Source organism: Mirounga angustirostris, unplaced genomic scaffold (genome assembly GCF_029215605.1).
Source record: "Mirounga angustirostris isolate CCGP_5_RB_7025 unplaced genomic scaffold, mMirAng1.0.hap1 SCAF_10, whole genome shotgun sequence".
Classification (NCBI taxonomy): Eukaryota; Metazoa; Chordata; class Mammalia; order Carnivora; family Phocidae; genus Mirounga; species Mirounga angustirostris.
This window is the reverse complement of record NW_026991718.1, coordinates 19,393,187-19,419,930: the sequence shown is the minus strand read 5'-3', so window position 1 is coordinate 19,419,930 and position 26,744 is coordinate 19,393,187. Positions and strand designations below refer to the sequence as shown.

At 36.1% G+C, this 26,744-nt stretch overlaps 1 protein-coding gene across 14 annotated transcripts in view; it reads right to left on the bottom strand.

Moving 5' to 3' along the window:
- NCOA1 (nuclear receptor coactivator 1) overlaps positions 1–26,744 on the bottom strand; it is a 238,050-nt gene that overhangs the window by 30,636 nt on the left and 180,670 nt on the right. For all 14 annotated transcript variants that reach the window (XM_045884197.3, XM_045884189.3, XM_054509635.2 and 11 more), the window contains 6 exons: positions 20,567–20,714; positions 17,911–19,231; positions 14,900–15,080; positions 4,213–4,330; positions 2,827–2,995; positions 1,455–1,769 (listed from right to left, as the gene is read on the bottom strand). In XM_045884197.3, coding sequence (XP_045740153.1) covers positions 1,455–1,769; positions 2,827–2,995; positions 4,213–4,330; positions 14,900–15,080; positions 17,911–19,231; positions 20,567–20,714 — 2,252 coding nt within the window. The remainder of the gene's footprint in view (positions 1–1,454; positions 1,770–2,826; positions 2,996–4,212; positions 4,331–14,899; positions 15,081–17,910; positions 19,232–20,566; positions 20,715–26,744) is intronic.

Below are 26,744 nucleotides of genomic sequence, written 5' to 3'. Positions count from 1 at the left end.
TTATTCTTGTGCTTTCTATTGAATAATGAATGACAAGTTATAACAAGAAGTAGTTTACCTTCAACTAATACTCAGAACATATTACCAATTCCTTTCTTTCGCTTTTCTTCCCTCTCTTCCCCTAATTCCTTTCTGAGTTCTTTAGTCCACCCCAGCATTTTAAAAATTATTCCTTTCTTTGCTATTCTACCATTAATAATTTTTTCCTATCTCATCTCTTTTTTTCTCTCCCCCTTTCATCACCTTCTTTTTAAGTGGAATGGAAACTCATATTATTTATTTAATAAAATTTCGTAAGAATAGATAGTATTTATTATGTGTTACTGCCCTCCTGGCACTGTGCTAAGATCTTTATATGTACTATCTCATTCAATCCACATACCACCTATGAGGTAGAGGAATTATTTATTTATTTCTTTTATCGGTATAATCAGAAATCAGAGGCTTTAAAAGGGCAAATAATTTGACTGTCAAACCACTTAAGTTAAGGTTAGAACTAGGAGTTGAAACTCGAGCTCTTATAACATTATATAATATTGCCTTTCTAATATAATTTAGTTCTTTCTTTCTCTTCTTTCCTGAATTTGTAACACTCTAGGAAATTGCTTTAAATACTTTAAAGAAAATCCAAAGCAATATGCACAGACAGTTAAAAAAATACAAAAAGGTTAAGAAGAAGCCACAATCTATAGCCCTGGTCCTGCTTCCCAGAGACAATACCCCCCACCCTTTTTTTTAAGTGGGCTCCATGCCCAGTGTGGAGCCCAACACGGGGTTTGAACTCATGACCCTGAGATCAAGACCTGAGCTGAGATTAAGAGTTGGATGCTTAACTGACTGAGCCACCCAGGCACTCCCCAGAGAGAATACTTTTAACCATTTGCTTTTTTGGTTCTTGATGCTTATCTCTGTATTTGCTGCTTATGCAATCTTAAATATTTATGCCATTATACCCACTCATTACCAGTCATGAGAGAGAAGATTTAACTCACCCAACTCCCCAGATCCCCAAACTATCTTTTCCTCCATTCTCCTAATATAATAACATCACTAAGCTTCAATCACTCCAACTTCAAACAACATAAATTTCATTTTCTGTTCCAACAATCATAACAGTATCTCTTGATGCTCTACTTTATAAATTAAGCTATATATTTCTCTTTATTAATTTAATACTAATATGTTCATCCTAAGTACTTTTTATCTCAAAAAACAAAATTAATTGCTTTTAAATTGTGAGTCTCAAAGTACTTTGTTATGAGCTAGCAGTCTTTAACTGAATGAAAATCTCCTTTATCTTATCCTTGCAGACCAAGGATGGTTTTTTGAGTTTTTCATAAAGGTTGTGGGAACACTTCCACCTGACACCTTTATTCTAGCCACTGAGCTGTGTTAGTACGGCGTGAGTTAGCACAGGCCTTTACAAGAGCCACCTGCTAACCAGGACGACTCACCTGCTGTTGCCCCTGCAAGCGCTGCTGAAGCTGAAGCCGCAGCTGGTTGGGCGCAGCTGGAGGTCTGTTCAGAGTCTGCCGGGGTGGCATGCCCATGCCGGGTGAAAAAGCGCCTCGGGGAGGTGTCACTTGGACAGGCATAGTCCCCAATGAAGGTTTTTGCCTGACCATGCCTTGGAAAGGGCTAGAAAGATTGGCAGTAGGTGAAGGAGAAGAATAAGGCTGGGAATAAAGGTTGGGTCTTTCTTCCATCATCAAAGGTGGTGTTGCTTGTTGTGGTGGAAATCTCTCTGATAAGACATCTAATCCACCTCCCTGTTGGAAATTAAGCCAGAACATTTTACAAATAAATTACTGCCAATAAATGACATGCTTCTTTATATAATCTTGGATCTGAGAATATGTTATCTCTAGAAAATTTTATTATAAAATATTATGCTAAATTCATGAAGCTCTCTAGGAGTTTCCTACCTTAAAGGAATCACTTATGACAGTTACTTCTGAAATGGAGTAACAGATGAACTGAGATGTTTAAAAATCTCAGAAAAGAGATAAAAACATGGTTAAAACACAGGCTAAAATCAATGGAATGAAGCTAAAAGGTTTGAAAAGAACTACGCTGCAAAGCTTAAGAGTCAACAAACGTTACATTTAGTAGTTTACCGTGAGAAGTAGATTATTAAAGGAGGGATTAGTTAGGCATTTTTCTATCTCAAATACAGAATTCATGCTTTCCTCTTATTTGGAAAAAAATTCATAGCTGGCCTAACAGAATGCCATAGCTATGGCTTTTAAGACTGATAACTATTATTCATCGTAAAAAATCTAATTTAAATTGTGACCTGGTGTATGTATGTGTGTGCGCACGTGCACATGTGTGTACGTAACTGAAAGGAAAGTTTTATGAAACATAACTTCCCCTTTTTCTGGGCTATGCATTCCGATATATTCTACTACTTAAAAAAATATGGGTCATGAGGCAATAAATTGATTTTTCAACCTCACAGTTTGAAAAAATACCTGGAATTTGGAGTATCATGGAATATACAGGTTGACATCTAGCACGAATGAAGGATAAATTAAGTCCTAGAATAAGAAGTGATGATATAAATCTGGATTCTATTCTAGTGGGAGCCTCTAAGATTCTGGTCCATAGTGAAAGGCTAAGACTTTCTAATTCTAACTATTTCTAATTATTATCACATTTTTGTTTTAAAAAACTCATTATTTAGCTATATTTAATAACTTTCATAAGAGTAAGTTATAAGACTACTTAAACACAGTGAGAACAATATTGAAAAATCTTGCTTAAAAATAATTTTCTAGCTTCTCAGGGTTGTATCATTTTAATAATGTCAATTTTAATAAATACCTGGACGAGTTTGTCAATTCCCAGAGCTCTATCTAGTTCAGCTAGCTCAGTTTCATCTTTGCCGCTGAGGAAGGACACTAGCTGTTCAAGAAGAGCCTTCTCATCATTTCTTCCTTCTACTGTTGTTGGTGGACAGAGAAGCTCATCTAATTGTGAACTAATACACTGGCTAAAGAATCAAAAGATAAAAGAGTTTAAGACTGATATAGCAAATAAGTTTTCAATCTCAATAACACAAATATATATATATGATACACACATATATGCAAATCTTGTTCTAGAAAATTCTGTCGAGATGCTTTTTCAACCAATTCTCACACAGTGAAATGTTCTATACTTATGTGCAGAAATATAAATGTTCTGTATGTAGCTTGAATATATTCTCACTGTTTTGTCAATCACTGAAATTTGCTTCCATATTCTTCCTCTTAGCTTATAGAAACAGCTTGAAAAATTAACTAAACATAGTTAAGAAAGGGAAAAGAATTCTTGATGAAAGTCAAAAATAAAAATCAATCAAAATCTCAGGGAAAAAAAACCATCTAGCCTATAGTAAGATTTATTCTATTTATACTTAACTTTCAAAGATGATCAAATCATATTGATAACATGATTATCACAAAAGAAATCAAACTAGGAAAATGAAACATGCTCAGTGTTAAGCAACAACAACAACAAAAAATGTTGATTACATGAAGGAAATACACAGTCTAATCCAACTGATACCAACTGATGCATAAAAATCAGAAATATATAGAAAATCACACTAGTAATACAAATATAAGGTATCTTCTTTGGAGAAGGTAAGTGGGAATACAGTTCATAGTTAAAGCTCTACACCACACTCGACACTGTCTAGTCATCATTTGGTTGCTATGCATGAGATGTACTCTAATGTTTTGGAATGGAGCTACTTATGTCAATTAAGAAATTAAATTCTAATCAAGATGAGACACTTAGTAGATGTAAAAAGTACTTTCCCTTCTTATACCATCTTGCTCCAAAGAGAAACACTGGACAAAATAACTATATAACAAAAAGCTCAAGAGCTTTTATAATAATTGTTATACTGAGCTCAATTCATTTACAGGTCTCAGAAATTTTATAGTAATCAATCAAAGCAAAGCAAGAGATGAAAAAGAAAACAACTGCTGCATATTATATCAATCTTTTGGTAATTACAATACATACTAGCCTTGCAGTCACACAGTAAATTAATCTGTTTAATGTGGTGTCTTCCTCCATCCCCCTTTTTTTCATTAAACATTCACTTCTACTACTATCTCACAAAATACCAATGTAGGCTGGAATCCTGTTTGGGAAAATAGTTCTTTGTTGTAGAAGTTGATATCTGATATTTTATAAAATAGGAAATGTATTACTCACTCTTCTGGTTTATTCTGATTTACAGCAGTCACTGTATTATTTGCCCATGGAATCTGATCACCTGTTCCTGGCTGTCCAAATTGGTTATCAATTGCTTCCAATTCCAGCTCCGGCAATCCTGATTACAGAAGAAAAGGTAAGAAGTCAGTATCATAGTGGAAGATAAAATGACCGTATTTTTCAGAAGCAATATATTGTATAGGAGAATGAGATTTCCCCTATAAAATATATTTCAGTGATACAAAGGTCCCTTATTCAGAAACTTAACTGCCTAGAACGTGGCTACATCATAACCAGTGAGAAAGTTAAGAAAAAGTACTCTGAACCAAAGACAATCTGATGTAAAAAAAAAGTTTGCACATAAGTTGATGTTACCATAAGGAGAATCACTCAGAACTTTGTCAGAAATTATTTTTTTATTTTTATGTTTTAGATCTTATTTTTGAGTAATCTCTATACCCAACGTGGGGCTCGAACTCACAATCCTGAGATCAACAGTCACATGCTCCACCGAAGGAGCCATCCAGGCGCCGCCAGAAATGATTTCTTTTAAAGACAAATTATAACAATTTCAGTTAACTGCTTTTTCAGTCTGTAGGACATTAGAATCTGCTATAGGTAGGGACAGGGTTATCATGGCATGAGAGCAGCAAACACAAGATAAAATATGTTCTATAACAGGCAGGAACAGAAACTAAAGGGCACAGCAGTCTGGGTCATTCTGAAAATGGACAAGGCTCTGTAGCTGTTAACTGAGAACACAGCTGTATAATAACAGTGTAACAACTGATGTTTATGATGATGACAAATGCAGAGAGAGGTTTAGTTATGTTTTATAATGGAAGGAAATAGTATATGCATTCTAGAAGGTTTTTTGTTTAGGTATTTTTTTAAAAAAACCTGATGATTTCTGTACTGTTTAGACTAGGAAAAATTGTAAATAACCTAAATTCCAGAAATTTAGGGACTGCTTAGGGAACCATGGCATAAATATTTATAATGTGCCATTAAATGAAAAAGAAAAAAACCCATAAACCAAGACATTATGTTCAGAATGATTCTAGTTTTATAAATTACCGCATGTATATTAGTAGGAAAAAATTCTGAAAGAGTGTGTATATCTTTGGTCGATTTAGGTTCTAAGATTAAGGATGACTTTTCTTTTTTTGAATTTTTATTTTCTTTTAATGCTTCCAATGGTTATCTGTAATTTCTGAAATGGACATATATTAAATAATTATTGTTATGGGCTGAACTGTATTCCCCCAAAATTCGTATCCTGAAGCTCTAACTCCTAGTAGCTCAGAATGTGACTATTTTGGAGTCAGGGTCTTCAGATATGTGATTAAGTTAAAATAGGGCCGTTAGGGTGAGCTCTAATTCAAGAGGACTGGAGTTCTTACAAGAACAGGGGATTAGGACACAGACAATATAGAGGGATGACCATGAGGCCACAGCAAGGAGGTGGCCATCCACAAGACCGTGAGAGGCCTTAGAAGAAACCACACCTGCCAACCCCAATCACCTTGGACTTCTAGCTTCCAGAACTATGAGAAAATTAATTTCTGTTGTTCAAGCCACCTGGTCTGTGGTATTTTGTTATGGCAGTCCTTAGCAAATTAATGTAATTTTTTAAAAAACAACTAAAAATGCTTTGGAGTTTTATTTTATTCTATTTTTTTCAGAGAGAGAGAGGGGGCAAGCGAGTACAGAGGGTAGAGAAGGAAAGGGAGAGAGAGAATCTTAAGCAGGCTCTGTACCCACCACAGAGCCTGACATGGGGCTTGATCTCAATACCGAGATCATGACCTGAGCTGACACCAAGAGTTGGACATTTAACGACTGAGCCACCCAGGTGCCCCGCCTTGGAGTTTTACTAAAAAACATAATCAGGTAGAATTTCTCATTCTAATGAATGGAAAATAAGTAGATTTAAGAATGCCTGAAAAAATGTGTTTAATACTAGATATTGATCATTATTAATTACAGAAAACATGTTAGGCTCACTATTTATGTGAAATATACTCAACATTTAGTATGAATGAAGTATGGGAGTCCAAGTAAACACATTCATTTCTAAATGCAAATAATTATAGCTTTCAATTAAACTTGTCTTCTCTGTCATGACAAATGATAGAAAAATCAAACTCTGTAGGATTCTGAAAAAAAGAGCAAACAAAACCCACCAAACACCACCAACCACAAATGATGATGAAATGAAAAAGTAATCACTTAATTCCTATCATTATTTAAGTCAGAAAGTTGGTCAAAGAAGATTATCTAAAGCTGTCCCATTGCTCTACTCCATACATTAATTCCTCAATCCTAATTCTATTTAAAGAGTCAAAGAAAATTTACAAGGCTGTCTACCATCAATACTGAATATTATAAGATAGTTTATTTGACTCAGTAACAGGATATAGTATCTCGTTTTACTAGTCTTGATGCGGAAAATATTAAGTAAATAAGTTGGATAAAATTTCTCAAAATGAAATAAGATTCATGTGCTAAGTTTGATGACTAGGGAAAAAAAAAAAAACCCAAACAAACCAAACTTTGATTCAAGTAAAACTTTTGTTTGCATAGGCTTTATACTTAAAAGAAGTTAGTTTTTACTCTAAAAGTCATGTCAACCTTTTAGGACTTCTTTTAGAAATTTATTTCTACAAAAATTCAAGGATTTACTGGAATGTTTTAAGAAATACACATTATCTTCTCTTAGTCCAGGGAATAAGCCTTTTGTTTTTGGTCATGTTTGTGCCCTCTCAAACATAAGTAAGCATATATGTAACCCAAGACAGGCGTGACAATTTGTAAACGGAAGCATCGATGCATCTCCCAGTCCCTGTGTTGAAGAGTGGCAGCTGAAATGGGTAGAAAACAAGCCCTTAGGGATCCCTAATCAAGCTATTAATCTTTCTTATCATCTTTGCAAAGGCTCAACATCATAATTTCTCCATTTAAAATCTGGTTAGGGGCTCCTGGGTGGCATAGTTGGTTGAGCATCTGACTCTTGATTTTGGCTCAGGTCATGATCTCAGGGTTGTGAGATCGAGCCCACTGTCGGGCTCCGCATTCAGCACAGAGTCTGCTTAAAATTCTCTCTCCCTCTCCTGTGCATACTCTCTCTCTCTCAATAAATCTTAAAAATCTGGTTAAAAGGAAAACTTTGTATCTCCAATAGCCACAACAAAATTACTTTACTAAAAATTTCAACCATTTCTACACACAAGTAGAAAGCATTATCTAACCATGAGAGTGGCTTTTGCACATTCTACTCTTCTGACAATTCACTATCTAGTGATCCTAATGTTCAGCTACTTTCTTCAGGCGTTGGTTAAGAGGTTTCTGGTTCAGTTTTGTTTCACATTTGGCTGTAACAATGCACAGCAGTCAATGTGTTTTTATTTTTCTAAATGTGATGTAGACAAAGAATTAATTTATTGAATGTAGAAAAAATCTCCTATAAATCATAAGATGAAAATGGAAAAACCCAATAGATAAATGGTTAGAGAATATGAATAGGTCACATGCAATCACTGAAAATTGATCCACCTAATTCACACACACACAAAAAACAAACCCACAGATTAAAACTATACTGGGATACTTAAAAAAAAAACCAAACCATCAGATTGGCAAAGATAAGAAAGTGTATAATTCAATGTCTTAGAAAGGATGTGTAGAAGAAGAACATTATCCATTAGAGTGTAAATTGGCATAATATCTAAGAAGGCCATTTGGCAAAATCTATCCTTTGACCAAGCAAATCTATTCAGAACTTCTATTTCAGATATACTCTCATATATGATAAATTATCTCTACATAAGATTATTCATTACAACTATATAATAACAAAAGATACCTACCAAGAGGCACAACACACTAAAAAAAGGGAAATTAAAATGGTTTTTTTAAGTACTGAAAAAGCTTTATGTGAACCTCATTATTTTTAGAGTCACACAATTATTTTAATGTACTACAAATAAATGAGATTTAAAAAATAATCATCTCAGGGGCGCCTGGGTGGCTCAGATGGTTAAGCATCTGCCTTCGGCTCAGGTCATGATCCCAGGGTCCTGGGATCGAGTCCCACATTGGGCTCCCTGCTAGGCGGGGAGCCTGCTTCTCCCTCTGCCTCTGCCTCTCTCTCTCTCTCTCTGCCTCTCATGAATAAATAAATAAAACATTAAAAAAAAAATCATCATCTCAGATGTATATGTTCACCAAACATAAAATCATCCACCTCACAAGATCACTCACTTATTCCAATGAAATTCTCAAAGTTCAAATATTTTTGGAATTCTTCTAGATCTATCTAAAATAGTATACAGGTCCCTCAAGAAAAATATATCTCCTTATAGTTAGATCTAATTTTGGTTTGGGTTTAAGAAAAGAAGTATTATTCTTTTTGGATCAACAAATTTGGCTCTAAATAACTCCAGAAAAATATCAGAGGTCAAATCCACCCTCAGAGGATAGGGATTTTACGACAGTCAAAAGGACATTGCAAAAGGACATTTTGAAGGTACTGCCAAAGAGACACATTGTACATATTTTGATCAACAATACCCTCCTAAATTGTCTCGTCATGTGCTTTGGTGGTACATTCTAACAAAATTATTTAAATAACTTGGTCATACTGCATGGGTGTGTGGTGTGCATACTAACAGGATGTTCTGAAACCAGGCAGACTGAGATTTAAATCTTGATTCTGCATGTACTAAGTGGAAAACTTCAGGCAATTTTTGTCTGTGTGTATTTTTTTTTTTTTCATTCTCTGGTCCTTCATTTTCTTATATGTAAATAGACCTAAGGAAATTTTCTGGTTCAATGTGGCAGATTTATCCCTTCTATTTTATTTTCCCTCCAAAATTATCTCTGAAATAACAAAAGAAATAAAAAGGAAAAAATAAATCTCCAGCTGAAGGAAAGGCAAAAAAGTATTATGGCAGCTGACTCAAACGATCAAGAGTTTCTGAACGACAAAACAGAGGGAACAAACCAATGGTAAAATTTCAACGAAACTAAAAAACAACAAGACAAAGAGAAGATTCTTCAAGAAGGGGAGTTTTCCCAAAAGCAGTCCAGAACAACTCCAAGCTCAGGGGTCACTGGAGCGGGTACAGGAACAGGCCATGGGCAACTGGGCCACTGAACAGATGCAGCAAGCCCCGCCCCAAATGTGGAGGACTCTGGCGTCTGCGCCTGGGATTAAAGGGGTAAGAGCATGACTTGAGGTGGGAGTTCTGCCCAGGGAATCTCCCAGAGTGGGTGCTTGGGCTGCCACGAGGATTTCCCCATCACCAAGCCCCACTCTCTCAGAACAGTAACATAGAAACAGGGCTTCTATAATCAGAACCTACATTTGCTGCCAGAGCAAAAGGGTTTCTCACTTCAGCTAAAGACACATGCTAGCTACCAATTTTGTTCATTCTAGGCCTTGGTCTGTGTATATGGACAGACAGTGCAAATGCACCAAACATGCAAGAAAGGTCAATGGCAGGAAAGAGAGAGAGCAAATTTAACAAAGAAAGTAACTTTGGAGAAAAAAAGATTCTTATAGAAAATGGACAAGGCCTAGAATAAGTATAATAATGTATCGTTACACAGATTACAAGGTTTATCATACCCACGGAAAGTAATGGACTCCTATGAGAAGAAAAATAATTTCTAGAAATTAACAACATGATAGCTGCAATTAAAAGAGCTCAATAGCAGAATGGATATGGTTGAAGATTCAGTTTTGATCTGGAAAATGCGGCCCAGTGATTCTCTCAAAATACAGTGCAAAAGGGCAAGGAAAAGAAAAGGTAAGAGAAAAGATGAGTGCCATGGCAGAAGGACCCAGAAGTTCTAACTGGTGTACCTCAGGTGGTGAAATATGATGGTGACTAAACTCTGTCCTACTCCAGGCATTTGCACTTGACACAGTTCAGCTTAAGACTGAAGACTAAAGAAAGATGTTTGATTTTCCCAAGTGGGCTCAAGGTTAGGACGTGAAATCAGCCACTCAGTGATGGACTCTGGTTCTAGTAAAAGGTAGTGGTGGTAAGTGGAGAGGCTAGAGGAGGCAGAGAATTAGAGGCTATTCTCTTCTTTACTGGATACGTTGTTGTATTTCTGTCCCCAACTTCTTTTTCCTTCTCCAATCCTTTATTCTCTTTTCCTTTATTCTGCTCAACTTGTTTCCTTAGCCTTATGCCTCCTGAAATCTTATTTTCTTTCTCGTCTATATGGAAACATCGTAGACTAGCTGTCTGCATCTATCATCCTCACCCTCCTTTACCCCAGGATCTTCCCCTTCTTTGCTTTTGGCCTTTGCCAACACTACAGCACAAGGTTTAACAGATTCTGGCCTATTTATATACTTTTATACATGGAGCTATATTCAGGGGAGGGAATCTCAAGAGAGAAGCAAGAGCTATTTGCCTCAGGACAGACTATGGAGGAAAAATACTCCATTTTCACAGGCCTGTGGAGCTAGAAAACAATTTTTTTAATTAATTTTTATCAAATACATGTAACATAATTTTAAAAGTCAAGACTAAACGGTCCATTACAAATAAAAGCAGCTTTAAGCCTTACCCCTTCTAATCCTTCAGTTACTTCCCTTTTAATGCAGGAAGCCATTCTCAACTTGTAGGAAGCCATTCCCAATCTGTTTTCTTTGGCATTATCCTATTTATTTCTAAATATATATATGCTGCTATTCCTTGATGTCTCAATTTGAGATTACTGACTTCCCATTGTGATAGATGAGGTCTTAATTCTCCCACACCTACCTCTCCTACTACCTCCTAAGTCCCCAATTTCCTAACAGAGATCACAGTTTTTTTATAAAATAAATACGTAGATTCTTATAATTATGCAAATATTACTCACTGCAAAATTACATTGTGCACTATGTTCAAACCTCTTTTCTTATACCATGCTTTCTTTTTTCCGGAGTTAACAATTGTCTTATTTTTTTCATTTGCTGCTTTTCTAGGGGAATCTTTCAGATGCTTCAACATTGTTGACATAAACCTATCAGTAATCTTTTCTATAAACTCAAAGAGACAATCTCATTTCTCCCCTAGAAGCCTCCTTTCCAGAAGATTCAGATTCCAATCTGTAGTGGGTGTTCCCTAATCTTATTGATCAGCTATCACTCCCGGACTCCTTTCAGATCCTGTTTCCCCTGGACCTTGTATCTTTCTCTTTTTTGGCCTTCTCCGTTTTGTTGAAGTACATTCGCTAAGGACCGTCACTAGAAAAGGTGACTATACCATGCAAATATTTGAGCCCTTTTATATGTGAAAATGTCTTTTTTCCATCTTCACAACTACTGGCAATTTGGATGGCTAATTATAGGTTAGAAATTACTCTAACCTCAGATATTTCTAAAGTAAATCTGATTGACGTCTAATTTATATATAATAATATGCACCCATTTTAAGTGTACAGTTTAATAAATGTTGACAAAAATATAAACCCATAACCTTCCATCTCAATAAAGAAAATAGAATATTTCTTTCATGCCTAAAAGTTCCTTCAAGCTTCTTGGCTGTCGATCTTCCCTACCTCAACCCCACACAGGTACCCTATGATCCAGATTTTTTTCACTCAGCGTGTTTCTGAGAATAATTCCTGCCATGTACCACTAGTTTCTTCCTTTTCTCTGCTCAGCACTATTTCATTTTATAAATATACCATTTCTTTGTTGATGGACATTAGACTATTTCCAGTTTGAGGGAATCATGAATAAAGCTGTAGGAACATTTGTGGTCAAGTCCTTTTGATGAGCATATGCTTTCCTTGCTCTTTGTTAAATACCTACGAGTTGGATTGCTGGGTCACATGGTAATGTATGTTTCACTTGATGAGAAACTACTGAACAATTTTACTATTTTATATATCCAACAGCAATGCCAAAGTTCAAGGTGCTCCACATCTTTGACATCATCATTTGGTACTGTCAGTTTTTAAAATCTGGGGTATTTCAATGGATGTGTAGAAGTACTGCATTATAGTTTTAATATGCATTTCCTTGATGATTAAAGATACTGACCATCTTTTCATGTGCTTATTGGCTATTTTCAATCTTCATTTATGAAGTGTCTTAAAGTCCTTTGCCTACTTTTTTAGATGGGGCTGTTTCTTATAACATTTTTAATTCATGTACTACACTTGTTAGAACTGATGAGCTAATATTGATACATTTTCATTAACTAAAATGTAGAGTTTACATTAACTAAAATGTAGAGTTTACTTTTTTAGATGGGGCTGTTTCTTATAACATTTTTAATTCATGTACTACACTTGTTAGAACTGATGAGCTAATATTGATACATTTTCATTAACTAAAATGTAGAGTTTACAGGGTTCACTCTTTGTGTTGTACATTCTACACGTTTTGACAAATGTATAACAACATGTATCCACCATTACAGTATCATACAGAACAATTTCACTGCTCTAAAAATCCCCCATGCTCCACCCATTCATCCCTCCCTCTGGCAATCACTAGCAACGAATTCCTGTCAACCACTGATCTCTTCATTGTCCCCATAGTTTTGCCTTTTCCAGAATGCTTTATAGTTGGAATCATACAGTATGTAGCCTTTTCAGATTGGCTTCTTTCACTCAGAAACATGCACTAAAGTTTCTCCATGTCTTTTCATGGCTTGATAGCTTCCAAGTTGGGGCAATTATGACTCACTGCGTGCAATTCACATCTTTTCTCTGAAAGACTGTAGAATCTTTCTCTCTGGTGTGTTCCAGAATTACCTGATGATGAGTTTTGGTACAGGTCTTTTTTGTGTGTACGTGCTGGATACTTGTTGAGCCATTGCGATCTGAAGAATTATGTTCTTTGGTTCTAGAACATTCTCGATTTTTTTTGTTTGTTTGAAAATATCTTCTCTTCCCTTTCCCCCCCTTCTCATTGTTTGATTGATTCTTATCAATCATTATTGGCCCTCATAGGTCTATCTTAACGTTTTTCTTCCAAACTTTTTTTTTTTTGGTCTTTTTGTTATTTCTGAAAGTTTTTCTCAGTTTTGTCTTCTACCATTTCTCTTGAAATTTTAAAATTGCTGGATATCTAATTTCCAAAGATATTTTCTTATTCTTTGCTTTTTTTCTTCCCATATGAATAAAATATCTTTTCAAACATTTTAGGGTTTTGTTTTTGTTTTTGTTTTTTTTAGTCCATGCACTCGTTATATAGCTCTATTGCATCCTCTTTTGTTTCTTTTACTTTCTTTCAAATTGCAGACTTCCCTCAAAGTCCTGGTGATCTCTGGCGGTGTCTGGTCAGTGTTCTAAAACACTGACTGTGAGAGCTGAGTGTGAGGCTTGTGTCTTCTGGGAGCCTTCTGTTGGATGATTAGATGGCAGGGTGACCTTTGCACTTTAGGGAGCTCCCCTTACATACTCCTATCCAGACATCTTCTTTCTGGCAACTCGGTTCTCCTGAGATAAATCCCCCAGGCTCCCATATTGGATGGGGATCCAGGATCAAACCACTCAATATTCAGGCTTCATTTTATTGCCCTTTAGCCTTGCACCTTCTTGTTTCCCCAGAATCTGGAGCCTCTCAGTTCCAATTAGAAGAGACTTTTGGAGTCATCTCATCTAATTCTCCTTTTGCAGATAAAGAGAATAAAGCTCAGGAAATTCATGTGCCCAAAGTAACACTGTTAAATGGAGAATGTGAAACTTGAACCTGGGCTCCTGCTCACACCTAGTGCCCTGGTCAGCTGAAAAACTTCTTCCAAAAATGTCAGAAATGACTCAGGACCTTTTTATCCAGCTTCCTGGAAATCCTGGCAAACTTGCAGGAATTGTGTCATGACAGCTAAAAGCTGCAGTAAGACTGAAATAAATGAGTCCCACATCTGATCCTGTCAGAAGAGGGACAAGACTTAGACTGGGAACACAGGCAAATTTTGAAAGTGAGCTGCTTAGTTTCCTTTGGTTTCAAGGTTACACAATGGAATTACCACCACTCTTATTTTCAACTTCAAAATTTGAGATGAAAAAAACTTGACAGCCCAGTCTTCATGAAGTATTATATTATCAAAGTGTCTCTTTAGACTAGAGCAGCAGTGACCCATTTCAATGCAGTTGTCTCCTAAATGGTGCTCCATGGGGTAACATGACTTGAGAAAAGGAATTCCATAATCAAGAAAGTATGATAAATGCTCAGTTACAGAAATCTAAGCTGGTATCTTTAACATAGGACTTTTTAAAACCTTTAATATGCACTGTGGAATTTTAATAGGAGAATGGTATATGTGCCATGTAGTATTTGTCCAGTGGATTTTAGCATAAAATCCCTTTTTTCCAATTCGTAGGACTAGCATTCAAGGAAGACAATTTGGGTAATATAATCTGACCAATACTATATTTTTGAAAGTCCTGCTATGGACTGTTTTGGGTAAGAACACAAAATTGCTCTCCTCAACATCAACTATTCACTTTCACATTAATTACAGAAAGACGTTATACTATAACTTAAGATACACATGATGAGTGAAGTTCATATGTATAAAAGTAACTGTACATTATTTACAGCAGCATTAATGCAAAAATAGTTCACTCTCAACAAATAAATGGTCTGTGCAGTAATGTTGAGAAAAAAAGCACTAATCCACATTATCATTAGACATTTAAAATGAGGTTTTCTCCCAACACATACTATTCAGCCTGGAAGTGGGTCTGGCAGTGGTGGACTGAAGTGAAGTTGGCAGGGTCTCTGATTTGATGGATACATTGGTGACCGCACCATCCATCCTCTCTGGTTCGCATAAGCCTGGCAACTGGGCTGCCTTCTCCAGCGTGGGTAGTAACTGATCAAACTGGTCAAGGTCAGCTGTAAACTAAGAATGGAAACCAAAGTTAGAGGAAATATATTCTATACTTTACTTGAATCAATGTAGAAAAAAAGTTGTTCCTTTATATTCTACGAGTTAAGCGTGACTATGAGAAAATGAAGAAAGAAGAAAGAATTAAAGATTGAGGCCTCACTGAAATTACGTGAGCTACTGGAAAACAGTTTGGATGCTTCTGATATTACTATACCGGAGGATATAAGATAATATACACATAATATTTGTCTACTATATTTTGGCATAAAATTTATGTGTTGGAAAAAGATTGGACTGGAAAGAAGTGTCAAGAATGCTGTGTTATGCTGATCATGGATGATTTTTTGTCAACTTTTTAAAATCTTGTGAAATAACTTACTTAATGATGGAATGAAAAATAAATTTACACTGATGTAACTTTTTAATTTAAAAAAAGTTTGGAAAACTTTTTTATAAATAGTATATCAGCTTCAAAGATCCCAGGAAGGTCATTTCTCACTTGAGGATTTAATAAAATCAGAAACCTATCTTCTAGACTAGATAGGGCATCCCTACATCTGTCTGAGGTTATGGATAGGAGAAAACTGGCCTTTATTTCACAGTATTATTCTACTATGATTACTTTGAGATAGTTCATCAACATAAAATATCTACCTGTTTGGGTTTCACTATTTAATTCAACTAAAATTTATGCTTCTAGACTGTCTAACTGGAACTGTGTATGTATGTAATTTTTAAAATGTCTGGCTCCTTTCACTTAGCATTACATTTCTGAAGTTCAGAATCTTGTCACAGGTAGCAGTAGTTAATTTGTTTTCAAATAGCAACCCACTGTATGAACATACCACAATATATTTATCCATTCTACTGTGATGGATTTGGGGGTGTTTCCAGTTTGGGGCTAATACAAATAAGGCTACTATGAACATTTTTGAACACATCTTTTGTTATACGTGTGCAAAAAAGTACTAATCATAAAGGAAAAAATTGACAAATTGGACTACATTACAATTACAATGAAGAACTTCATCAAAAGTACCATTAAAAGAAAGAAAAGGCAAGGTAAAGCATAGAGAAGATGTCTGCAAATAAACAGCCAATAAAGGACTCATCCAAAATATGTAAAAAACTCTTACAAGTCAATAAGAAAAAGACAACATATTGGGAAAATGGGCAAGATACTTGAATAGGCAGTTCACAAAAGAAGATATGCAAATGATCAAAGACATTTATTAGGGAAATGCAAATTAAAACTATAAAGTATCACTACACATTCCACAGAATGGCTAAAATTAGAAGATTGACAATACCAAGTATTAGCAACAACATGGAACAACTAGAGGGAATTCTTGGTACACACTAGGAAAACTGGCGTTATCAACTAAAGATGAACATACACATATCTTATGATCCTGCAATTCCACTTGTAGGTATAAACGCAGCAGAAATGTATGTACATGTAAACCAGAACAGATGTACCAGGATTGCACACAATGGCATTATTTTATATAGCTGTGACTTTTTAAGTTAATTTTAAAGAGTGAGAGTTTTAATGTAGCTATTATTTAAAGCTGTTTTTCAGCTTAAAAACACAGTATTAGTTTACTTGTATCTCAAAGCGCACACACATATAGAAGTAACCAAAATAGTGCTATTACAAATAGTCAATAGAGACAATACAGAGCACTATGAATGCAGAGAGGAAAGAAATGTCTAACGAGGGCTAGTGGAGAAGGCTTTACAGAGATGATGTCTGAACTGGTTTGTGAAGGATGAGGAAAAGTTCGGCAGACAGAAAGGAGAGCAAGGCAGAAGATGCTTAGAAGAGACATGGCTTATCCCAGGAATGGCAAGGACTTCCATATGCCTAGAATGCAGTATGCCTGAGGGAAGAGAGAGATTTCTGTGAGACTGGGGTAGAACATAAAGCTGGCTCAAGAAATGAAGGACCTAAGCACATGAAGTGTGAATCCTGTTTCACAATGAAAAGTCTCATTGATAAGATGCTTTGTAAGTACATTTTCAGCTATTTCATACTTGTCTATATTCTTTCTAAATAACTTGCAAGCTCAGAGGGGGAGAGACTCTATTTTCTGTTTTTCTTAAATTCCTTCAGGGTCCACAGTAATTATCTAATAAATGAAGGTGCCTGTTAATTTCGCTCCACCCCCACCTCAGTGTAAACACAGAGGTTCCTAATCTGTAACAATTCATGCAAAGGTTTATTTATGTTTACTTCTGTTTCAGAATACTCAAAGTCCCTATTCTGATAAGGGTTAAAGGTGCTTAGAATCAGATGAGAAGAAAAACAGCCTTAGAAAACACTTCAAGGGAAACTAGATGGCAAAGAAAGCCAGACTAGGCAGTCTTGCCCACCTCCTCACACTTCTCTCCCATTTCAGTTATATCAGAGGTTCCCAAACTTAGCTACACATCAGAGTTCTCTGGGGAGCTTCTTAAAAATACAGATTTCTGGGTCCTATCTTCAGAGAGTTGGATTTAACAGGTGGGGATGGGAGGAGGGGGGCAGGAGAGGTATGTTTAAAAATCTCCAAAGCTGTGAACTGATTTTATAGAAAGAAGCAAATCTCCATTTGCTTAGAATGCCACACTGAAATTGTAGCCCTCCGAAGTTCCAAAGAGGGCATCCTGTGATTTTTCAACCATTTTCTCTGAGGGCATCCTCTGATGCTTCAGCCATTGATACTAACCTTTTAATACATGCCCAAAGGGTAGGACAAAACATAGCCTGAATCCAAATCTCGTTTATGGTTGGAGTAAAATACATGAAAAGGAAAAAGTAACTCTGAATGTTCGTTCTGTGAAGCGAGGGATCACCTACCTGGCTCTGGGACTCCAGTTTAATTTCCTCAGGAGCAGGTTTGGTCATTGGGGTGGGGTTTGTGTTACAAGGATCCATCTGTTCTTTCTTTTCCACTTTCACTTTTACATCATCCAGGCTCAGGTTTGGAGTTGATCTTAAATCTTTCTCATCTTTATCTAAAAGATACCGTAGAAGCTGATGGTCTTTTGATTCTTTTTTCTTTGAAGCATCCAGTTCTAGTTTTACACTTGAGCTCCCTTGTCCCTGTCCAGTCACGGATACAGAAGTAGATGAACTGTCCTTTTTATCAGGCTCAACAGACAAAGTGGTGATATCCGAGGGGCTACCCTCCTGTAGGAGCCGGTGCAAGATTTTGTGCCGCTCCGTCAGCGAGCTGTGAGAGGAGGGGCAAGAACCGCTTGAAGGGTTAGCAGAGGCAGAGCCGGAAGTGCCTGAGCAAGACAGTACCTCTTTGCAGCTTGTGTCTATATCAGCGTGCCGTAGCTGCTGCTCTGCAGTTGTGGTCAGAAGCTGCACTAGTTTGTGACTGGTCTGAGAGTATTTATTGTCCCCATCTGAGAGTCTGTCACTGTTATGCAGAAGCCCAGAATCCAGAGGTTTGCCGTCACCAGAGCTGTTGTCAGACTGAATCATTTCATTTAAAATGGATGCAATCTCTTTGTTATCTTTGGACTCAGCTTTTGCTGGTTGTATATTTAATCTGCTAGGTGAATTCTGTGAGCTCATCTGCCTGAGGACTGGAGAACTGGCAGAGAAGCCAACAGAGTTATTGGGTCCTTCATTCATGCTCTGTAAAGATGTTACTGGGATGTTTGAGTAAGATCGGTTATTATTATTACAGGCAGTACCTGTCATGACAACGGGGGAGCTTAATGTCGGAATATTAGGAGGGAACGAATTGTTTGGCATCCTGGGCCTTGGTGCCAATCCAGAACTAACTTGTCTCCTCGGAGACATGAACTGTGCGAGAGATATTCCTGTACCTTCCATAGGAGAATTATTGAGGTTTAAAGAGGGGTTAGTGCTCTGGGAACTGGCCTGTCCCTGGTTTAAGGCAACACTGGCTACAATCTGATTTCCAGGTGAGCATCCAAAACTCCCTTGGTTGTTGCTAGAATTACTATGACTGCTGCTATGGAGGTCTGAGCTCTGTTGGCGGTTTACTCTGGGGGATACCATGTTGTTGCTGGATGGTGGCAATGTGGATGAACGGGCCACACCATGAGCTGGCGAGATACTAGAATTGACGGAGGGGTTTACTCGGGGAATTGGCATTCCAGAATTAGTGTCATCTTGAGGAGAAAGACCACTGTGTTCCCTAGGGGGGGAAAAAGACATTATTATTCAAACATCTTCACTGGTTTCCATTAAAATGTTTTTATGATGCATATTATAAACCAAGACCATTAACCTCATTAATATTGCAAGCCATCAAGTAAAGAGCTTCTGTATGACTTTAAATTAAGGAAAAACGGTGGACTGTTAGCGCTACTGTGAAATATTAGCACCACTTAATAGGAAACAGTGCTCATGGTCTCATAAATTTGATAATGGTTTCAGTTATATGGGAAAGAAATCTTCCTTGGTCTTGGAAAAAATCCAATATATGTACTTTAAACTTTTCAAAATTTAATACAAATACTTAACATTACAATAATATTTTTGGTTGAAAGAGAAACTTCCCACACCTCTGTTTACAAAGTCTTTTATTCATGACTCCCTTGTTACAGCTTTTAAGTATTTCAACTCCAAAGAGGAAGACTGGGTAAGGAAAATACTGTGTCACTGATGTAAAAATTAAAAAGGGTGATATGCAGACATAGCAGATGTTTTGAAAGAGAAATCACAATATGAAAAAAAGAACTGTGCTAATTCCACTCACAAGCATAAATTAAACTAAAATTAGAAAAAAACAGAATACTGAATTCAGATTTTCATCGAGCTCTTTACTCAAATCCATAATTATGACAACAGATTTGTGACTGGTATTACCATGTTCCAATAAGCAAATATATCAGATGAGGAAAAGATGAAGTGAGGGGAAATGTCTTTGTTTTTGTTTAATGCTACATTTTAAATAGTTGCAAATGTAGGGTTTTGAATAATTCATAGGATAAAAGAATGGTTCCATGAATTTACCATATATACCAATGTAAAATGTATTTAGAGAGAAGAACAAATTAGAGGCAATGACATTCAAAAATCTCAAGTTGATAGTTTAATGACTTGTAGTTTGAGAAACTGTCAACTTGAACTCAGGAGCCATCGAGTTTGCCCTAATGAGAATACAGCACTTTTAAAATTAAAAACAACAATATTAACAAACTCTGAAATCTTTTATAAGACCGAAGTTCACATATGGAAAGTTGGCTATTTTTAGCCACCTTTCTGGTTTTTACCCCTGAAACACATATTTTCAGCCTAACCTTTCCTGTGTTCCTTTTTCTTTCTTTCTTTTTTAACAATAAGGCTATTGTTAGGTGAAAAAACTATAAAACCCAGTACGGATATAGTGATTATATACTCATCACACTAGCTTAATGCCTAACTTCAAATTTTTGTTTTCTAGCCATCAAGAGTATTAAAAAATTTTCTCTAAGAAGAGATATATGAACTGACTTATTTCATATGAAGCTCTCCAAATAAGTAGTACCTGTCGATGATATGAATTCCCATGATGAAAGGTTGCATGTCTGGACTTTGAGGGTAGCAAAGTTTACACTTGGTGTGGGCGCTAAGCATTGTCCCATCATTCAATATGAATCTATAGGATGGGCTGGAGGCAGTGCCACGAGTCATCACTGTTTCAAACAAAAGAAAAACCTAGTTAAAATTCTGACACTTGTACTTTGGGCAGAGGAGAGTTACCAAGCCTTATTTCTACCTTGAACCTCATTTTAAATGCCCTCCCGACAGCTGCTTGCGCAGACTCAAAATAAAGAATAGTTCAGACAAAGCAGATATCTGAGGGCGGGGGGAATGATTCTGGTTGAAATAGACCACTTGATGACAAGTTTTAATTCAGTACTACTTGAATGAGTGCCTCCTCATATAAGTCAAAATTATGAAGAAACTTCAAACCAGGAAAAAAAATCAACCTTAATATTTCCCCATAATGGGACAGTTCTTCAAATTTATTAAGTGTCCATTAAAAATACCAGGAAGTAATCTCCCTTCTCCCTTTCGGAATTATCTCTAACAAGTTTGGTTTTTTTTTTTTCCTTTTGCTGGCTGATTTTTTTAACAACAGCTTTACTGAGATATAATTCATATACCATTAAATTCACCCTCTCTGTTTTTATTAGTTTGCAGAGTCGCTTAACTGAAATTCAAATTTAATTTTTCACTCAGGAATGTGAATCACTAAGGTCCCATCTGAGGAATTAGTGTATTCACATATTATTTTTTATGTTTGAATTTAGTGTAGGAAGTAAATTAAGATAAAGCCAATCATGGCTAATATAAAAAACAAAAACTAGGTTAAGGCAGTCAAATCACTATATAAACAACATAATTTTCTTTTGTCTTAAAGGTTTATTAATAGCAGACAAAATTCTAACCATATTGGCAAGTATTTATTAAATATGTAAAGGCTATACCAGACTACTAAGTAAGAAAATGTCATTGATGTTTTAGCAATATAATAAAATTCTATTTTAAGAAAGATTTAATAGGTAGATTCAGCTATACCAAGGTTAAAAATCGTATTCATGGAAACCCAAGAATTACTACCATAAATGACTATTACAATTTAGCCTGTAATGAACGCTAGTACTATTTTTCAAAGACATTTCAGAAAGCCCTTCTATTACATTTTAAAGACATGTTAAAAAGACTTAAAAGGAGCAATTAATAAATTTTTTTTGAAACTGCATATTACTTAAATAAAGAGAAGACATACTCTCTTTTATTGCTTTGGGTATACCTTATATGCTGAAGAGGGCATAATCTGTTGCAAATCTATACCATACACAAATCAGCCTAAGTACCAAAATTATGATATAAACTTAATGGAAAGGATCAAGATTGATGCCCAACCAACCACATTCTTTACCCACCTGGCAATTTCAGCCAAATCACTGGTACATTTACCAAATATAACACATGGAGAAATTTAGTACCAAATGAAATAATAACTGATGAAAGAGAGTCTTAAATGAAATGGATAATTTTTGTATTAGGATATAAATAAATGTTTTGCTATAGCAAAACCCTAAAAAATTTTAACGATTCCAAACTGTTAAATCTTTTTAACAGTATATTTTGGAAGATACATCTACAACAAAAAAGTAGCATTTCAAGATAAATTATTAATCTGGGATAATGATAAAGCTACATTATACAAAGGGCCGGGCAAGATACAATATATTTCATGTTATTTTGCTTATGTCATTTTGTCTCTTCATCATTGTTTATTGCTCTTTAGGGTCTCTCCATTCTGCTGCAAAACCCTGGCTCTTCACTATTGAGCTGCACTGTCACCAGCCACATGTGGCTATTTAAATTTAAAATTAAATAAAATTTTAAATTCAGTTCCTCAGCCATACCACATTTCAACTACTCAATAGCAACATGTGGCTAGCGTCTCCCATCCTGGACAGTACAGTATACATATATACAATCTGACTTCAACTTATATTTCCAATCTTGTTTTTCATTGCTTCCTAAACATTTCTTCTGTGTCACTTTAAATAAAGGTAGATAACTTTACACACTTATTTTTCTTCATCAGCTAAAATAAACATAAGGGCTAGTACTGTGTCCCATTCTTGTTTTCCACTCTCCTTGAATCTTGCATGAAGCTTTGCATATAAAATCACCCAGTAAGTACTTGCTAATTGACCCTCAACTTGAATCTCATGTAAACAGATTAATATTGACTTGTGATCAACTACCATAACATTTCTTTAAAGGACAGATTTTAGATCTTAGCTGTGTTCTCAAATGCTTATATCTCAATGTATGTTCTTGCTCTCATAGGAATCTGGACTTAACTTTTGTAATGAAAATTAATGGAAAAGAAATGTCTTGATTTGTTGATAAGCCCTATAAAGTGAGAAAGAACTAGAAACTCAGACTAGCATGGAAACATTAAGATACTTAATGTGGATTACAGAGAAACATCACTGGCCCGCCCTTTGGTAACTATGCTGTCTTAACTTGGGATTCTGTCTATCTAAACTAAAAAAAATTCCAAAATTGAGAACCCCTATTAACTTTATATAAGGAATTTACTGCACTTTAAGTTTTGAAGTTAGATTATTTATTTTGGATGATAATGTGTGGAAAAAAGACTTAGCACACATTATGATTCACACATTCTTTGAAAAGGAAAAAAGGTAATATAAACTATAGTAAAACTTTAATTATTAGAACTTAAGACTATCCAGTTAACTAGGGGCACCGGGGTGGCTCAGTCATTTAAGCATCTGCCTTTGGCTCACGTCATGATCCCAGGATCCTGGGATGGAGACCCACGTGGGACTCCCTGCTCAGCTGGGAGCCTGCTTCTTCCTCTCCCTCTGCCCCTTCCCCCCCTGAGCACGCGCACTTGTGTGCCCTCGCTCTCTTTCTAATAAATAAATAAAATCTTAAAAAAAAAAAAAAAGACTATCTCGTTAACTAAAATTCTTCTGGTGCTCAATTTTTCAGACGGAAAGATAAACAGGAAGGTAGCGTGGATCAATGAAAAGAACAAGAGCCTAGAAGTCAGATTTAGGCTTGAACTCTGCCTTTGTCATTTACAACTTTAGGACTTCATAATGCAAATTAACCTTTGCCCATCACCACTAAAACTGAGCTAGTAATGTTGTGAGATAATATCTAGTATTGGAGCCTAGTACGTAGCAGGTACTGAATGAATATTTCCTGAAAAACACCAAAGAAAACACAAAGTACCTATGTCCTGAGTCATATACACATTCAACCAATCCCTAGATACTATTCACACCAATAGCTTCAATCTTATAAAACAATCATTAATATTTTGAATTAAGACATGAGTAAGGGAGCCACAGTTCTTTACAGAGCTGGCTAGATAAACATTTGCTCCGCACACCAAATTTTCCCTATAAATGGGTTTCAAGGTTTACGACTGGATAAAACTATTTGGAATGTCATTGATCACAGGTCCTGGTCTTGTTTTCCAATCTCGTTTCGCCAGGTATATAGCTCGCTAGTATTGTGATCCCTGCCTCCTGTATCCATGGTGGGGAGGGATACTATTGATGTGGTATTACTGACACCCCAGAAACTCTTCTAGGAACCTTTTAAAATAACAACTGTTTTGTTTTGTTTTCCCCTCTAGAATAGGCCTCAACAGAGCTATGAAGCAAAGAAAAACATTTTCTCAGATCATAGCAGCTCTAAGAGTAGAACTATATGGGTTTTTGACTCCAACCAATTTGGTGCCAAGATAACCTCAACAAGCATGCTTTACTGATGTTAACTAAATGAGCAGGTATAAGATGTGTGGTAGGGTACTACCAGTCAATGCTGGTAGAGATTTCTTTTACCTTTTGGTATTTCCCTAGATACATGCAGAAAGAATGCAACTTAAAAAGCTGTTCCCAAGACTGCTACTCTCCCTAAATGCTGATAGATATGCTACAGGAATAAGTATTCTGAGGAAAAATAAGTCTGGATAACAAAGTCAAACAGGTACCTTTATCGTAGAACCTCCCAGAAACTTAAATATATGTTAAATATGTCTTATGAATTCTCAAGAGTGGGAGACTGAAACATTCCCCAAACTTAATTCAGTATGAAACATCATTCCCTAGTTACAGCTATTAATATCTTGTGGAATGTAGGTTTATGTTCTCCAAACTTCTCTGTAAGAAAACATCTTAGACTATAGACTCTGATTCAGTAGCATGGGTGGATCCAGAAATCTGGCTTAACAACTGCCCTGGATGAATGTTATCAAGGACCCTTGGGAAGTATTTAACCTAAACCTTTCTTAAAGGAATGGTTCTCAATTGAACTGAATCTGGGAAACTTCCAAACCACATACCCCTACAAAGACTTCCTCCTCCTAGTTTAAAAAGTTCCTCAGGTGATCCTGACACCCATTTCCCCCTAATCTCAGTGGAGAACTACTGCTGTAATCTAGTTCATGCTGCATACCCCCATATTCTTTGGCTGAAATGTGTTTTGTTTTGTTTTTCAAATTTGATTCTGGAAAATAAAATGGTAAACTCCCTTTAAAAGCTGTCTCTGTCAAAAGCAGCTGAAAAACTGAGCTAAGAACTAAAGTTTAATGCATATTAGGATTTTCTACCAGCCACTGCCTTCAAAGAGTAAGTTAATGGGCAGGGAAATAAAAAAAGACAGACTCAATCACTATAGAGTTTTACCAACTTTTAACTTTTTAAAAGTTTCACACAAAATCAAGTTTCACACAGTGGCATAATTTCACTCTTTTCACCCTGTCCTTAAGTAAAGAGGGAGCAATGGAACTGCAAATACAAATTTACACCTCCCCCAACTCTGACAGACCAATGGATCTCACACTGGATGTACTTCAGTGCTGCCTCTGGAGCTTCAGATACCTGGGCCCTCACAGGAGATTTTAAGTCAGCAGGCCAACATCTTTAGCAGATGATCCCCACGTGAGTGTTTCATGGACCACAGTTTTCTTACCAGGTTAGATACTGCTGAGTATGAAATATCAGAAAAAGATGTGTTCAGTCCATGAACACTGTTAGGCAAATTGCCCAAAATCTCCCAAACTGTAAAATCAGAGTCATGCGAACTCTGGACAACAGTGCTGAGAAAAATACAAGTTATCTCTATTGAGGAATGTTTTCTTCCCCAAAAAAGTGGAAGAAAAGGACACAAAGAAATTACTAATGGGAAAGAGGTGTTGAATTACATTTCTTTACATTCTAAATTGTTTTATTTCATATATTAATGATAGTTACTTGTTATACTTTAATCAATGTTTTATAGAGAATTTTAATGGTTTAGAAACACATCAACTGTGGTTCAGTCACATCTACAGGGAGCCTAGTCATTTAGACAATAAGACAATAATCTAGACCTGCTTTGCCTTGGTGCAAGTATATATAAATTACAGGCAAATAAAATTAAAAGTCTTTCACGTAAAGTCTTGGAAGGCCCAACTTATGAAGTTAAGGTAAAAACCAAAGAGCATCGTATACTTTAGCATTTGCAGCAGTGAATGGAGAGAGTGCTCCGAGTCTCAAACTTAGGCAAAAGTCAAGTGCCATTACTGACTAGTAGAGGGAGTCTGCAACCAGTAAATGGCATTAGTTGCTTATTGCACTGGTTTGCAAACCTGACTGCACTTCAGGATTGCCTGGGAACTTTTAAGAAATGTAGGTTCTTGGTCCTATCCACTGAAATACCATCTTTGGGGAAGGTATTAGTCTAGGAAGAGGCCCATTGGAGAACTCTTAGTCTATAGGAAGTTGTCCCAGAAGTAACCAGACTAGTAAGGTTCATATAGATGGCTTCCTGGAAAAAAAAAAAAAAAATCAAGCTGCTTCCTCTCCACATACCGCCTGGAAGCAGTTGACCTAAAATGTAACAAATGGAAAATCATCTATAAAGTTAGGAATCCTAATATTACGGGGAAATATTAAAATTAAGAAGGGTGATGGAATAATGAAAAACATTTTTAAATTATTTTTCAGGAAGAGCCATACAAAGAGTCTCTTTCCAAAGAAACTATTAGAGAATAGAGAATAAATTATACAGGGAACGGAGTATTAGGCTAACATAATTACGGGACAATATTTTTAAAGTATATCAAAACCCTCACCACCTCTGAAACTCTATGAACTTTCTCAAATAATTTTCCCTGT